General features: G+C 44.5%; 1 protein-coding gene across 1 annotated transcript in view; it reads left to right on the forward strand.

Annotated features, from left to right (window-relative positions):
- The window catches only part of LOC310644888 (adhesion G-protein coupled receptor G1-like), a gene marked incomplete at its 5' end in the record, with an annotated part of 28,951 nt that extends 14,948 nt beyond the window's left edge, over positions 1–14,003 (forward strand). Inside the window, 10 exon segments of the mRNA XM_083370221.1 lie at positions 530–674; positions 1,029–1,148; positions 1,779–1,901; positions 4,708–4,753; positions 6,727–6,830; positions 7,947–8,062; positions 9,448–9,716; positions 9,901–10,009; positions 11,528–11,796; positions 13,219–14,003. Of these exon segments, the coding sequence (XP_083226347.1) occupies positions 530–674; positions 1,029–1,148; positions 1,779–1,901; positions 4,708–4,753; positions 6,727–6,830; positions 7,947–8,062; positions 9,448–9,716; positions 9,901–10,009; positions 11,528–11,796; positions 13,219–13,334 (1,417 nt within the window). The 3' untranslated portion in view covers positions 13,335–14,003.
- Between the last annotated feature and the right edge of the window lie 1,076 nt (positions 14,004–15,079).

The raw sequence follows: 15,079 nt of genomic DNA on the forward strand, positions 1-15,079 counted from the left end.
CCACTTTGGTCTAGTTGTGAAGGCACCAAGCTAGAAAAGAGGAGATGGTAAGTTTTAGTCCTGCTTTAGGCATGAAAGCCAGCTGGGTGATTTGGGGCCAATCGCCAGGAGACTGCGAGTTCTACTCCCGCCTTAAGCATGAAAGCTGGCTAGATGACTTTGGCCCAGTCTTTCTCTCTCTGCTTAACACACCTCACAAGGCTGTTGTTATGGGGAAAAATAGGAGGAGGAAGTATTAGAAATATCCATTGCCTAATTTATTAAAAAAATAGGCGGGGGAAAAATAAAAATAATTGAAGGATTGGTCACAGTGTTACTTTTTCATCACCCCCGTAACTGTGAATGGCCATTAAATGAGGACAGCCTGTACTGTTCATGTGTTGTCCTTCTAACATCATTCTGATTTGCTGCAAACGTTGCTTCCTCTTGGACCAAGATAAGTCAATGAAATGGCAGCCTGCCTCTTTAATGGAGGTGGGCACCTGTGGATCTGTTGCCTGGAGCCATCTGGTCCCTCTTTTCTCAACAGACACCTCCAACATCTGGAGTCAATATTGGTGGAGACGCAGTTTCAAGGCCACCACAAAAGATTTGGGCAACCACGTTTATTTGCCAATGTGCACAAAATTTCACCCCAGCCACCTGAAAATCTGTCCATTGAGGAAAAGGTGCAGGTGAGTACAGAGCTGAGATGCAACAAGCCAGAATGCAGAATAGTGAATAACAGAATTGGAAGGGACCGTGGAGGTCTTCTAGTCCAACCCCCTGCTCAAGCCCTATACCAGGGGTGACCAACCTTGACAACTTGAAGGACCTACCTGTGTATAATTCTGACCTGAAAGGAATGCCATAATAATTTGGAAAATTACAGATAGCTGCATAGGCCTGGTTGCCAGAACCGGTAGATGCAAACCAAATTAAGAAAATCCAGATGGGAAATGATGGTTCCAGCTTTCCCTTTACAAGGCAACTGTAGTTCTTCCTTTCCAATCAGAGTCTGCAATGCCACATCTTTTTCTGTGTCACAGGGTGATGAAATTAATCAGTTCCAGGTGACTCTGTCAAAATCAGTCTTAGCCAAAGGTGCAAAAGTCAACCAAGAGGGACGAGTTGTGATGTTGGCAGCTACGAGTCCGGTGCTCTTCAAGGTAATGGCCTGGAGAAAGGCTTAGATGTGTCTTATTTTCTCTTAGTAACTCCCATGTACCTCTGCCAGGGTTATCCCTGCATGCCTGTACAGTAACAGTGTGTGGGTGTTGTGGCAAAGCAGGAAAAGAACTTGGAAGCTACTGTTACTCTTGACAAAACAAGCTTTTGTGGATTTACTGACATCGCAGAAGAGATACATTACAGAAAGGGAACGAGACAGAAGATGGTCCTTATGTCTGTCTTTCTCTGTCTGTCTGTCCATATCTGTCTATCGGCCTGTCGGTCTGTTGTTCTCTCTCTCTCTCTCTACTACCTACTAACCTATCAACCATCTAAACTTAGTTTCTGACAGGATAATGATATCTGTCTCTCTATCCATCTGTCTATTTGTCTGTCTCTATCTCTGTCTATCCATCTCTTTCTCTCTCTCTTGTATCTATCTATCTATCTATCTATCTATCTATCTATCTATCTATCTATCTATCTATCTATCTATCTATCTATCATCCATCATCTGTCTGTCTATCTATCTATCTATCTATCTATCTATCTATCTATCTATCTATCTATCTATCTATCTATCTATCTATCTATCATCTATCTATATCATCTAAAATTGTTCCTGGCAGGACAAAGATTCCCACCCAATCCTTGGTGGAAAAGTGATTGGCATCTCCGTGGGAAACACACCGGTCCATGGGCTGCTTCCGAAAGAGCGGATATCAATCACTATTTGGCACAACCACCTTCAGGTAGGTCAAAAATCTCTTCTTCCCATTGCCCTGATGCTGGTTTGTTTGTAGTACCAGGAAGGTCTCTATCAAGATTCTTCACACGTTTCTACATTCTTGTGATATGGGATAAGCCAAGTCATATATTGTGGTTTTCTCACATAAATGATGTGATAAATGGGAAATGAAGGAGATGGCACAGCAGTCTTCTTCCATCCAGTTTATGAGAATTATTGTTTAGTGCCTTCAGTCTGAAAAATGGTAACAATTGAAACAATTGTGTCTTCTTTAGTGAAGGTTGATCAGTCCCAAAACATAGAGAATTAACTGAAATGTCTCTGGTCATTTGTCGTTAGTGCTGTCTGACTAATCTTAATAAGAAGGAGTGGAGAAAGAGAATCTAGGGTCATCAACTGATTAATTGATTGATTATTTCAATTTATCTAGTCATCCATCTCAAATGTGTCAAATGTCCTCCTAGCAAATAATAATAAAAAAAGGAATCTTCAAGGCGTTTGAGTGCCATAAAAGATAAACTTTACTGAATACACATCTTGGAACTGAAGAAGCAAAACCAGCTCTGGTTTTCCCATGCGAAAATTGGCCTACTTCAGGGGTAGGCCACCTTGGCTCTTTTATGACTCGTGGACTTCAACTCCCAGAATTCCTGAGCCAGCATGGCTCAGCTTGGAAACCTTTCCCTTTCCCCTCAGGATGGCTGGCTCAGGAATTCTGGGAGTTGAAGTCCACGAGTCATAAAAGAGCCAAGGTGGCCTACACCTGGCCTAGTTAAACAATAGCTTCCTTGCCCCCACTCCCTGGGTGTTCACATTGTCCAATCATAGAACTTTGGTTTGTTATGGGAACAGTCCCTTTCTCCATCAAGCACCTGCATTAGTGACCTTGGCATTCTTGCAGGCTCTCATGATCCATGAACGGCTTCTTGGAATCTTGTTTCTTCCCTTTGCTTTCTACCCCTCCCCCCATTTCTACGGCAAGCTGATTTCCGATAGAAGCTAGCAAGCATCATAGTGATTCAATCTTGACCCTATGACTCTGCATGGCTAACCATTTTTTTAGTTTTTTTAATCTACATTAAAAAACTAAAAACCATATAACCACAGTCGGTGGAAAAGATGCAAAGCCAAAGAACAATTAAAGTAACCACTGCACAGGTTCTACCAAATACCACTGGTGGAGCCACATCTTCAAGACCTTGTGAAAAACTTAGCAGGATCAGGACCAACCTTCAGGATGGGGGAGATGTTACCTTAAAATTATGCTTGTCCTTTGGTACAGGAAGTCCTCGACTTACAACAATGTTTTTAGTAACTGGTTTGGAATTACAACGACACTGAAAAAAGTGCCTCATGGCTGTTTTTCACACCTACAACTTTTGCAACATCCCCATGGTCATGCGCTCACAATTTGGATGCTTTGGCAAATTGGCATGTGTCCATGACAATTGCGATATCCTGGGGTCACCTTTTGTGACTTTCTGACCAGCAAAGTCAATGGGGAAGCCAGATTCATTTAACACACCTGTTACTGTAGTTAACAACTGCAGGGATTCACTTAATTATGGCAAGAAAGGTCATACAATGGGGCAAAACCCACAACAGCCTCGCTTAGCCACAAAACGTTGGGACTCAATTGTGACTGTATGCCGAGGACTGCCTATGTATTCACTGCTTCCATTTATTGACCTGGTGTAATGAGTTTCCTTTACAATTTCTGGAGAGTGTCACGTTGTTTTGGGGTATTGTTTCATTTTAGTTGGGATTGTTATTATTTTCTATTCTAATAATAATAATAAACCTTTATTGTCAAAGTACATGTGTACATTGAGATTAGCTGAGCCTCCCCCCGTGCTCTCTCCCCCCAACACACAGTGACAACAAACCCTCCATCCTACCACACCATGTGAACCAACTACACCACACACCGGCCTCCCAAGTCAATTCTGCATAAGTTCACAGAGATTATATCCCATTCAAAAGCCTAACAGCCCATGGATAAAAGCTATTTTTCAGCCTGTTGGTACGGATGGCTATACTCCTATATCTCCTACCGGATGGTAGGAGAGTAAAGAGATACCGTCCAGGTACTGCTGTAGGTTGGCTAGGTGGCTGGGGTATACAGGAACTCACTAAATAAATATCACCATCCATCAGCAGCCTCAACAGGCGTCAAATCTGTTTGGACTTTGTTGCCCCAATTTTGGAAGGAGGCAGGAAGGGTAGGGACTGGAAACAGAAGCAACGTATGCAAGAGCCGTGGTGGCGCAGTGGTGAGAATGCAGCATTGCAGGCTAACTCACTGCCCACTGCCAGGAGTTCGATCCTGAGCAGCTCAAAGTTGACTCAGCCTTCCATCCATCTGAGGTTGGACAAATGAGGATTCAGATTGTTGGGTGCAAAAGGCTGACTCTAGACCGCTCAGAGAGGGCTGTAAAGCACTGTGAAGCGGTATATAAGTCTAAGTGCTGTTTCTATTGGTAAGCGAAGGGATGACAATGGAACAGCCACACTTCTTCTTCTGGTAACATTGTGTTGACTTCCTTCCATGCACAACATTGATAGAAGATTGCAATCTTCCCAGTGACCCACGCAAACTGCCTGTACATCAAAAGAAGATAAAACTATGTATCAGTGTTTCTTAACCTCTGCAAGTTTGAACTTTGAAGTTGAAGTCCAGACATTTTAAACTTGTGGAGGCTAAGAAACACTTCATATACCATTATGATAGCTCCCTGTCTTTTACATTTTTTTTAAAAAAAACCCCACCATGCGTGACATTCATTATTTGAAATTTGATTTTATTTCAGAGGAATGTGACTCCCTCGTGTGTCTTCTGGGTGATGGGTCCCAAGCGTAAGTGTCCAAGGATGTTGGGAGCATGAATGCGAAGATTTGGAAGGAATACCAGAATGACAAGAGTTGAAAGAGACCTTGGAGGTCTTCTAGCCTTAGCAGGAGACCCTATACCAGGGGTAGGCAACCTTGGCTCTTTTATGAGTCGTGGACTTCAACTCCCAGAATTCCTGAGCCAGCATGGGGGAACTATGGCCCCTTCATGACTCGTGGACTTCAACTCCCAGAATTCCTGAGCCAGCATGAGGGAACTGTGGCCCCTTCATGACTCGTGGACTTCAACTCCCAGAATTCCTGAGCCAGCATGGCTCAGCTTGGAAACCTCCCCCTTTCCCCTCAGCATGGCTGGCTCAAGAATTCTGGGAGTTGAAGTCCACAAGTCATAAAAGAGCCAAGGCTGCCTACCCCTGCCCTATACCATTCTGGACAAGTGACTGTCCAGTCTGTTCTCTGGGCTTTGTGTTTCTTGCAGTTCTTCATTTGAGCAAAATGCGGCTTTACAAAAATTAGGAAATAATTTTGAGCCAGTTTGGCATAGTGGTTAAGGTCCTGGCCTAGAAACCAGGAGACGGTGAGTTCTAGTTCTACCTTAGATATGAAAGCCAGCTGGCTGACCTTGGGTCAGTCACCCTCTCCCAGCTAAACCTACATCACAGGATTGTTGCATGGGGAAAATAAATAGGAGGAAAGAATATGTTTGGGTCATTCTAGTCCCTAGCTGACCCCTGGGCTCCCTTTTGGGGTCACCCAGCCTCGAGGTCTGTGTTGGTTTGGAATTGTGGGAGTTGCATGAGAGGATATCAGATGGGGGGATGGGGGAAAGAAAAAAACCTTACCCTCTCTGGTCATCCAAATAGGGCTGTGTTGAGGTGCCCTACAAGAGACCCTGAGTTCTTCTTTTGCCTTCTCAGAACTAGTGTACCAAAAATCATAATTTGGGTCCGTCCCGAAGATGCTTTTTCATGAGGCAACTGGACTTCCTTTGTTTTTCTTTGAAGACATTTCGCTTCCCATCCCAGCAGCTTCTTTTCAAACTCCGCCTGAAGTCAGAGCTGAAGAAGCCTCTTGGATGAGAAGCGAAATTCCTTCAAGGAGAAACAAAGAAAATCCAGTTGCCTCTTGGAAAAACGCCCTTGAAACAACCCTGACCTGGATGACTGAGAATCTCCGTAGACATTTGGGTCAGTGAATACTGAAAAATGGGACCGGATCTCAAAGAAATGGGGTGGGGTGCAGAGGGGGGGGCTGTTTCTTGCACAGCTGCTCAGCTTTATCTTGTTTTTGAAGTGGAATGAGCCCGTGGTGGGATTCAAATAGGTGAACAAATGGTTCTCTGCGTGGATGCCACTTCTGGAAGTCCATTCTGGGCCTGGGCAACAAAAAATTAGCTACCGGTTCTGCCAAAGTGGTGCGAACTGGCTGAATCCCACCACTGGAATGACCCTCATCTAGGAAAGAGTCACGGTTCTTCTTGTCTTCCCACATCAGCAGGGAACAGAGGGACAACATACCTAAAATTATAGGTAGCCCTTGACTCACAACAGTTCATTCGTGACTTACAACCTTTCATTTAGTGACCATTCAAAGTTACCATGGCATGGGAAAAAGTGACTTATGAACGTTTTTCACACTTCCCACCGTTGCAGCATCCCCAGGGTCACATGATCAACACTTGGCAACTGAGGGACCCAGGGTCATGTGATCCCCTTTAGTGTCCTTCTGATGAACAAAGGGAACGGGGAAGCCAGATTCACTTAACAACCATGTTATTCTGAACACCTGCGGCAGTTCACTTAACAACTGTGGCAAGAAATGTCATAAAATGGGGCAAAATTCACTTAGCAACTGTCTCACTTGGCAACAGAAATTTGGGGCTCAATTGTGCTTGTAAGTTGAGGACCACCTGCACTGCTCCTCACTGTGCCACTGCCAGTATTAGTAACCCCAAAAGACCCTAACCCTTTTGATTGTAGCCGGTGACATCGGCAAGTGGAACACCTCAGGCTGTGAAGTGGTGAAAGGAAAGAACCAAACAACCTGCCTTTGTGACCATCTCACCTTCTTTGCGGTGCTCATGGTGAGTGCCAAAGTTCATATCGGCATCCTGCAGAGGATATGGGGACAAAGGATGGTGGTGGACTACAATTCCCAAAAATTCAGAAAGATTGGCCAGTGGTGAGGGATGAGGAGATCTCTTACTCTTGAACCTAACCAAGAAAAACTGACTATTTAATAATAGAATTCTATTTATTTATTTAATATTAATATCAATAATATTAATATTATTATTTATTGAAACTGAAGGTAGACAAATGCATACTTCATTTTCCAGGAAGTGAATGAACCCAGAGTAATGATAAATTCCATAGAAGGGAGGGATAAATTCCACGAGAAAAGAAAAAAGATCGGAAAACCAACCCTAAAAGAGAGATTAAGAGAATTGAACTGTTTTAGCCTTGAGTAAAGATAATTTGCCAAGGAAATGTCCAGGTAATTACCAAGAGTCAAAAATGGACTTGAAGTATCCATAAAGACAACTGAGGAACCACATCATCCAGTCTCCATTTGTCCAGATGTGACAGCAGCATGTCACACAGGTGAAGGTGAAGATCTGATCTTTGACACCAAGAACATAGGATACCAAATCATGGATCTCAGTTACAGAGTTGGAGGGGACCTTGGAGTCCAGGCCACTGTTCAGGAAGAAGAAGACCCTATACCATTCCAGACAAGTGGCTGTCCAATCTCTTAAAAGCCTCCAATGATGGAGCATCCACAAAGGCAAGCCATTCCACTGATTAATTGTTCTCACGTTCAGGAAATTTCTATTTAGTTTTAGCTTAGATCTCTCCTTGATTCCATCCATTGTTTCTTGTCCTGCCTTCTGGTGCTTTGGAAAATAAGTTCCCTTCTGAAGGCAAGCTGTTCCACTGGTTGTAGAACTAATTAACCAGGAAGAGAGCAAATTCCTCTTCACAGGATGTGTTCAAGAGGAAGACAGACATCTTTCAGAGATTTGATCCCTCACAGGAAGTTAGACCTGAGGGCCTCATTGCTTCCTGCAAAGTCTTCTAGTTGTGGCCCAACCCCATTCAGAACATTATGATTCCTTCAAGCCTGGAGCTGCTGAAAACAATCTTTCAAACTCCTTTACGCTTCTTAGATCTTTTCTTTCCTTCCTTTCCTTCCACAGGTCCCTCTCTCAGATATAGACGAGATCCACAAGCAACATCTGGAGATTGTTACTTTGGTTGGTTGCATCATTTCAGCACTGGCTTCACTCGTCACCATCGTCTTCCTTTGCTTGAGGTAGGATAAGTTGATATTTTGCTCTAAGTTGGAAAACAGGAGGATTCAGAAGGACTTTAGAAGGAATTTAGACTAGCACTGAAGAAGGAACAAGCAAAGACAGTGAAGGAGAACCCTGTGAGATCATCTGCAGGAACATCTCAATGTGCATCTCTGAGTCACATTGGGCAGCCTGGCAGCTCAGCAGTTAAGACATGGGCTTGTCAGCTGGAAAACTGGCAGCCCAGGTTCAAGACCCGAGTTCCTGGCGGCGGGCTAAGCTCCCGTCATCGCCTCAGCTCCTGCCAAAATATCAGTTGGAAAGCATGCAAACGAGAGTAGATAAATAGGTACCACTTTGGTGGGGAGCAAACAGTGCTCCATGATGTTATGCTGGCCACATGACTGAAGAAATGTCTTCAGGCACCACTCACAGAGTGACAGTGGCTAACGGAGTAAAATCTGCAGGGACTCCTTTTCACCCGAGTCCCAAACACGGCTGTGAACCCTAATCTAGCCGCAAGCTGAAATTCACCATTTTCAGGCTGTTCCCAGTAATCACCAAACCTGTAGGAACCGAGGGTGGAGTTTTGTGGACTTGGTTATTTCTCCAGGTGGTACCCCACCCCACCCCACCCCAAATTTAGTGTCAGAAACTGAGCTTGGTGATAATTGCCAAAGCCAGATTGTGGAAGGCTTTTGCAGGATTCCCCAGATGGACCTTTCTCGAAATTTAGAACTCATGGCACATGGTCATAAGAGTGAGGAATTCATTTGCCACCTCAGTGGGAAGGGGACACCCTCAGATGCAGTCAATGGAGGGTGGGAGACAGTGTGAATTTGATACACATTTTCTAAGGGTACAGCTTGGGCCGTTTTGGACTTGTGTTTCCCTAAGCCGCAGGTGGCACAGTGGACAGTAATTGTGAAAACTGCAGCACAAAATATCTGAACAGCAGCAGGGAATGCAGCTGCCCTTGAAGGATTAAGGTGCCCACATTGGGGCCTCATGAAACAGGTAGACAATTGTGATGCTCTTTCTTTTTCATAGGAAAAAGCAGGCATCCCATTGTCTGTGTCCACATGAATCTCCTCTGGACAGCAATCTGTGGGGGTGAGAGTCTGTGTGCATTTGAAGGATATATGTTTCCTGAGAGGGATAGAGGTCAATGAACTGTGGCTGTCCAGTCTTTTGGACTTCAGTTTCCATGAGCCCCAACCAGCATGGCCAACAGCAATGGAGTGTGAGAATGGGTTGCAGGACATCTGGAGGGAAGCAGGTTAGATAACTCAGGAGTCAGGTCTTGGGGATCAAACCCTTCCCACAACAGGTTGTGCGACTTTTCATGTCTGCAGCTTGGTGCCTCAATCAAGCAGAGAAGTATGATGCTCACTCTTCTTTACAGGAAAAAGCAGAGGGACCACGTTGTCTTTGTCCACATGAACCTTCTCTGGTCCATCTTTCTCATCGACGTGAGCTTCCTCATTGTGGTGCACCTGGCTCCTATTGGAGGGGACATGGCTTGCAAAGCTGGTGGTATGTTCCTGCATTTTTGCATGCTTGCGTGCTTGACCTGGATGGCCATTGAGGGATACACTCTCTACCGGATGGTGATTGAAGTCTTCAACTCCTACATCAAATGCTTATTTGTCAAGCTGTCCTTAATGGGCTGGGGTGAGCGATAAAATATTTTTTTTGCATCCTTGTTTTGGATCTTACTGTCTGTTGCTCTGGAACTATTATATTTTATCTAAGATTTCTTTCACATTTTTGTACTAGCTTGAACTTACCTTTCAACAATTGTTGTGGAGTTGGGGGGGCTGGATGTGACATTAACTCCAGCTGTTCTCCTTTGCAGGTCTTCCTTTACTCATCGTATGTCTAATTTTTGGGATTGATCAGTCCTACTATGGCCCTTTCTCTATGAAGGTCTATACGTCTCCTGACAATTACACCAACTCCATCATGTAGGTTCCTGGGGGACAGAACAAAAATGCCCCCTACTATCTATTCAGAAAGATGCATTATTTTCTTGAGGATTAACAGCCATCCACCTCTGGGTACCAGAGGCTGAGATCCAACAACTGGAGATGTTACTGTACTAAATCATATCCCTGAGTGATAAAAAAAGGTAAAGGTTGCGTGCTAGCGCTTGTCTGAGGACGTCTCCGTGGTTATGTGGCCGGCATGACTAGACGCCAAAGGCACACGGAACACTGTTACCTTCCCACCGTAGTGGTCCCTATTTTTCTACTTGCATTTCTACATGCTTTCGAACTGCTAGGTTGGCAGAAGCTGGGACGAGTAACAGGCGCTGACTCTGCTACGTGGCACTGAGCCACGCGTCCCTAATACAAATATATAATTAACAATGCTCCTCTCTATGGCTGATGTATAGGAACCCCAGACTGATCCCATTGTGATCCATTTAGATTGAATGTATAAATTTTGTAAATTATACATTAATTTATTTAGTTCTAATCCTCCAATTCAAAAAAGTCATCCTTTAGATTCAGTATTACCAAATCTGGGTAATACTTGCATTAAAGTCTCACAAATAATCATAGATCATCATAGAATTCCTTATTGGCCAAGTGTGATTGGACACACAAGGAATTTGTCTCCAGTGCATAAACTCATAATGTACATGTAAATAGCAGGTCATAGATCATAATTAAATCATGGGTTGAGGTAACACGTCAACTGAAGACTCTTCCAGGTTATCCCACATTTCCTGTTGTCTGGGTGGCGCAAAATGTTTACACAGAGTAACTTTCTCCCCTTTAGTTTCAGCCTCAATATTTGAATTTCATCCATATCATAATTTCCCAGATTAATTTCTTCTAATCTCACATCATGATTGTGCTTCATTGCTGGATGGATGGATGGATGGATGGATGCTCCATCACTGGAGGTTTTCAAGAAAAGATTGGACAACATTTGTCCAGGATGGCATAAGCACTTGGGCATTAGGTTGGACTAGAAGACCTCCAAGATCCCTTCCAGTGCTGGGATTCTATGATTCTATCAAGATGTATTTCAGCTAGCCCAGAGGTCTTCAAACTTGGCCCTTTTATGACTTGTGGACTTCAACTCTCAGAATTCCTCAGTCAGGCACGCCAAGTTTGAAGACCCCTGAGCTAGGCTCATTAGGCCCCCCCTTAGCATGGCCCATTTTTTGGTCCCTCGTAGCTGATTATAAAAACACCTGTAGCCAGGTTATGGTATAACATCATTTCCCATCAACCAACCTTCTTGGAGAATGAGGGAATCAGGGTATGAGCAGAGGCCACAAAGAGGGTGGGATGCATCACGTTCATGATTGGCCCTGGAGTGTCCTGGAAATTCCTCTTTTAGGGAAAGATGTCAGCTTAAAGAAAATTTCCCAGCCTATTTGAGGGTGTGCATTCCAATTTTCATGTGCCTTCCAGCTAGTTAAATAGTGCCTAGACTTACTTTTCTGTTTTTATTCTCTTCTTCTCCAGCTGTTGGAGTACCAAAAATGAGATCAACAGTTTCTTGAATTTGGGCTATTTAATCCTGGTGCTCTTCTTCAACAGCATAATGCTGGCCACCATGGTGTACGAGATTCTGCGGCTGAGACACCGCGAGCATCACTGGGAATATGCGGTGATGCTCCTGGGCCTGAGCTGTGTCCTGGGCATCCCATGGGGGGTGGTCTTCTTTGCAGGCATTTCCGGGACCTTCACGTTGGTGGCCGTCTACCTTTTCACCATCATCAACTCTGTCCAAGGTCAGTGAGTATTCCTGCTCACCTTACTCTTGGGATCGGCCACTGTATCAGTTTTTATCCCCTGGATTTTCACACAGCAGAAGAGAGAGTTGCATTTTGACTCTGATTTCATCTTTTCAGAGTACTAGGTACTGCTAACTTAAGATGCATCTTCTCAATATCATTCAGCTGTTTCCAAACCTTGCAACTTTCAGATGGGTGGACTCCATCTCTAGAATTGGGAATGTTAAAGTCCACCTATCTGAACATTGCCAAAATTGAGAAGCATTGATCTAATTTGTAAGTGAGGCAGACCCTAGAGCAGGGGTAGGCGGCCTTGGCTCTTTTATGACTCGTGGACTTCAACTCCCAGAATTCCTGAGCCAGCATGGCTCAGCTTGGATACCTCTCCCTTTCCCCTCAGGATGGCTGGCTCAGGAATTCTGGGAGTTGAAGTCCACGAGTCATAAAAGAGCCAAGGTGGCCTACTCCTGCCCTAGAGGATGGTAGGTAGAATCCACGATTTGTTGGGGGGAAGTCTTAGATTGACTTCCAGGATCTCCAGGAAGAGAAGGGCTTCAAATAGAACGAATATCATGGACCTAACCAATCTATCACATATAACAACTGTTGTGGTGAAGTTGGAGCAGCTGGGAGTTGAGGAGAAGACAATGCCTATTGGATGATTTGGGGGCAATCATTAGCTTATCCCACACCTTCCACAGGGTGGGTTTGCATAGCATGCTAGACTAAATAAAATGAGGTAGTGGTTTGAGATTCAGTGTGGAAACCCAGCTACCATCTGGTAAATCTACCTGGAAAAGTCCCTACAGGTTTTTTTTGTTTAGTATGCAACAGTTTCACTGAAAACCATCATTTACACACACACACACACACACACACACACACACACACACACACACACACGGTTTGTTTAATGACTGTGTCATTTGCTTCTAGGAATGACCTGTATAGGGAGAAATTGCCAGCAGTGAAAAAAATGTCCTTAACTTCTGAATTTCAGTCCTTCCACAGCACGTGATGGTCCACAGCCCTCAACCCTGCTGCTGTCCTTTCCCTGCATCCCAATTGCTCACTACCTGCTTAACATCCGTGTCATTCTCCTGTTTCTCCGGCTCCAACTCTATGCTTCTATTGTCTATTGTCTACTTTTATTGTAAGGTTATAGTAACAGAATCTTGCAAGTCCGATTAGACTTCCACCTTCCTCCCTTTATCTCCATGTCAATTAGGGAGCTTCCTGTGAGATTGCTTTCTCAGATTACGTTTCCGCCCCCAACTCAGATTTCTTTTATCTATCTGTTGGTTTGGATGCAGCTCTTCCTCCGGTTCCTCAAGGTTATTCCTACAGTACCACACGTCCGAATTCCTCGCTGCCTTCCAGGGGCTGCTCAACATCCCTGATCTTCTCCTCTTTCTCCAGGCTTCCTCATCTTCCTTTGGTACTTGGCCAAAGTGCTGCAGTCTCGCAGGTCGAATGCCATGCAATGTACAACTTCCAACAGCCTGAAGCTCCAGTCCAGCAGCTCCAGCATCTGACCTCGTCCCGGCCAGGAGGACTTTGGGTGGGAAATGCTGGTGGGAGGATCTCCCTGGAAACTCAGCCAAGCAATTCTTGGGTGGACCTGGATGACTTCATCCCTCTGGGCAGCTCAGAGACGATACTGACCTGTTTCCCTCCAATACAGGAAATTTTCGACATACAACAGTTTGTTGAGTGACCTTTCAAATGTACAATGGCACTGAAAAATACTGACTTATGATCATTTTTCACACTTACGACTGTTGTAGCATCCCTGTGGTCATGTGATCAAAATTCAGACACTTTTGGCAACTGACTCATATTTATGACTGTTACAGTGTCCTGGGATCACGTGATCCCCCACTTTAGCAACCTTCTGACAAGCAAAGTCTAGGGGGAAGCCAGAGTCACTTAAGAACTGTGCAACTAAATTAACAACTGCAGTGGTTCACTTAACAGCTGTGGCAAGAAAGGTCGTAAAATGAGGCAAAGCCCATTTAACAAATGTCTCTCTTAGTGACAGAAATTTTGGGCTCAGTTGTGGCCCTAAGTGCAAGGACTACCTGTATTTAATGGGTCTTTTTTCTAACGTAAATATTTTTTTAAAAAAATTCCTGTGGTGTAAAAAGTTTATGAGAGTACATTGAAACTTAAGCTATGTATATTAAAGGCTAATTTTATTAGTGCAGATGTCTTCTTGATTATGTTGGGACATAATATAGCTCAAACAACAATTTGTGTGGTTGTTGCTGTGGGCCAGGCTGAAAAGTTGTGGAAAGCGAAAAGAAGTCAGGCTGTAGGTGGACGCTTGCTCCTCGGGAGGAAAGCAATGGAAATCTAGACAGCACACTAAAAAGCAGAGACATCACCCTGTCAACAAAAGTGCGTATAGTCAAGGCCATGGTCTTCCCAGTTGCAATGTATGGCAGTGAAAGTTGGACCATAAGAAAGGCTGAGCGCCAAAGAATTGAAGCCTTTGAACTATGGTACCAGAGAAGACTCCTGCGAGTCCCTTGGACTGCAAGGCGATCAGACCGGTCAGTCCTAGAGAAGATCAACCCTGACTGTTCTTTAGAAGGCCAGATTCTGAAGTTGGAACTCAAATACTTTGGCCACCTGAGAAGGAAGGACTCACTGGAGAAGAGCCTAATGCTGGGAAAGGTTGAGGGCAGGAGAAGAACGGGATGACAGAGAAGGAGGTGGCTGGATGGAGTCACTGAAGCAGTAGGCGTGAGCTTAAATGGACTCCAGAAGATGGTAGAGTACAGGAAGGCCTGGAGGAACGTTGTCCATGGGGTTGTGATGGGTCGGACACAAATTCGCAACTAACAACAACAACAAGGTGGAGTCAAAGGAAGGGAGCCAAAGGAAGTCACCATGGCAGCCACCACCATCTTGCACACGAGAAAGAGCCGGACTGCGATAGAGTGCTTGGAGCTGCCACATTGCCTTTTTTGACCCCCCCTTCCTATTAGTACCCCTGGTTTCAAGAGGAATTTTATTGGATGAGTTATAGGCATTTTGTTCTCAGCATCCTTCTGTTTTTACAACCTGAAAATATTGCTTGTGGCTATCTGAAAGAATGATGGGGTCAGATGTCCACCTAGCTAATCCAAGAAAGGAACGGCTGGGACATTGCTCTTCCTAAAAGTACTGCTTTTACTGAATACATGACATTGGTGCAAAAGAAGCAAAACCAGCTCTGAATTTCCTGCTCAAATGTCCACATAATTAAACTTGAATTCCCCTCCTTTGGCCGTCC

The sequence above is a fragment of the Vipera ursinii genome (assembly GCF_947247035.1).
Source record: "Vipera ursinii genome assembly, chromosome: 10".
In the NCBI taxonomy this organism is placed as follows: Eukaryota; Metazoa; Chordata; class Lepidosauria; order Squamata; family Viperidae; genus Vipera; species Vipera ursinii.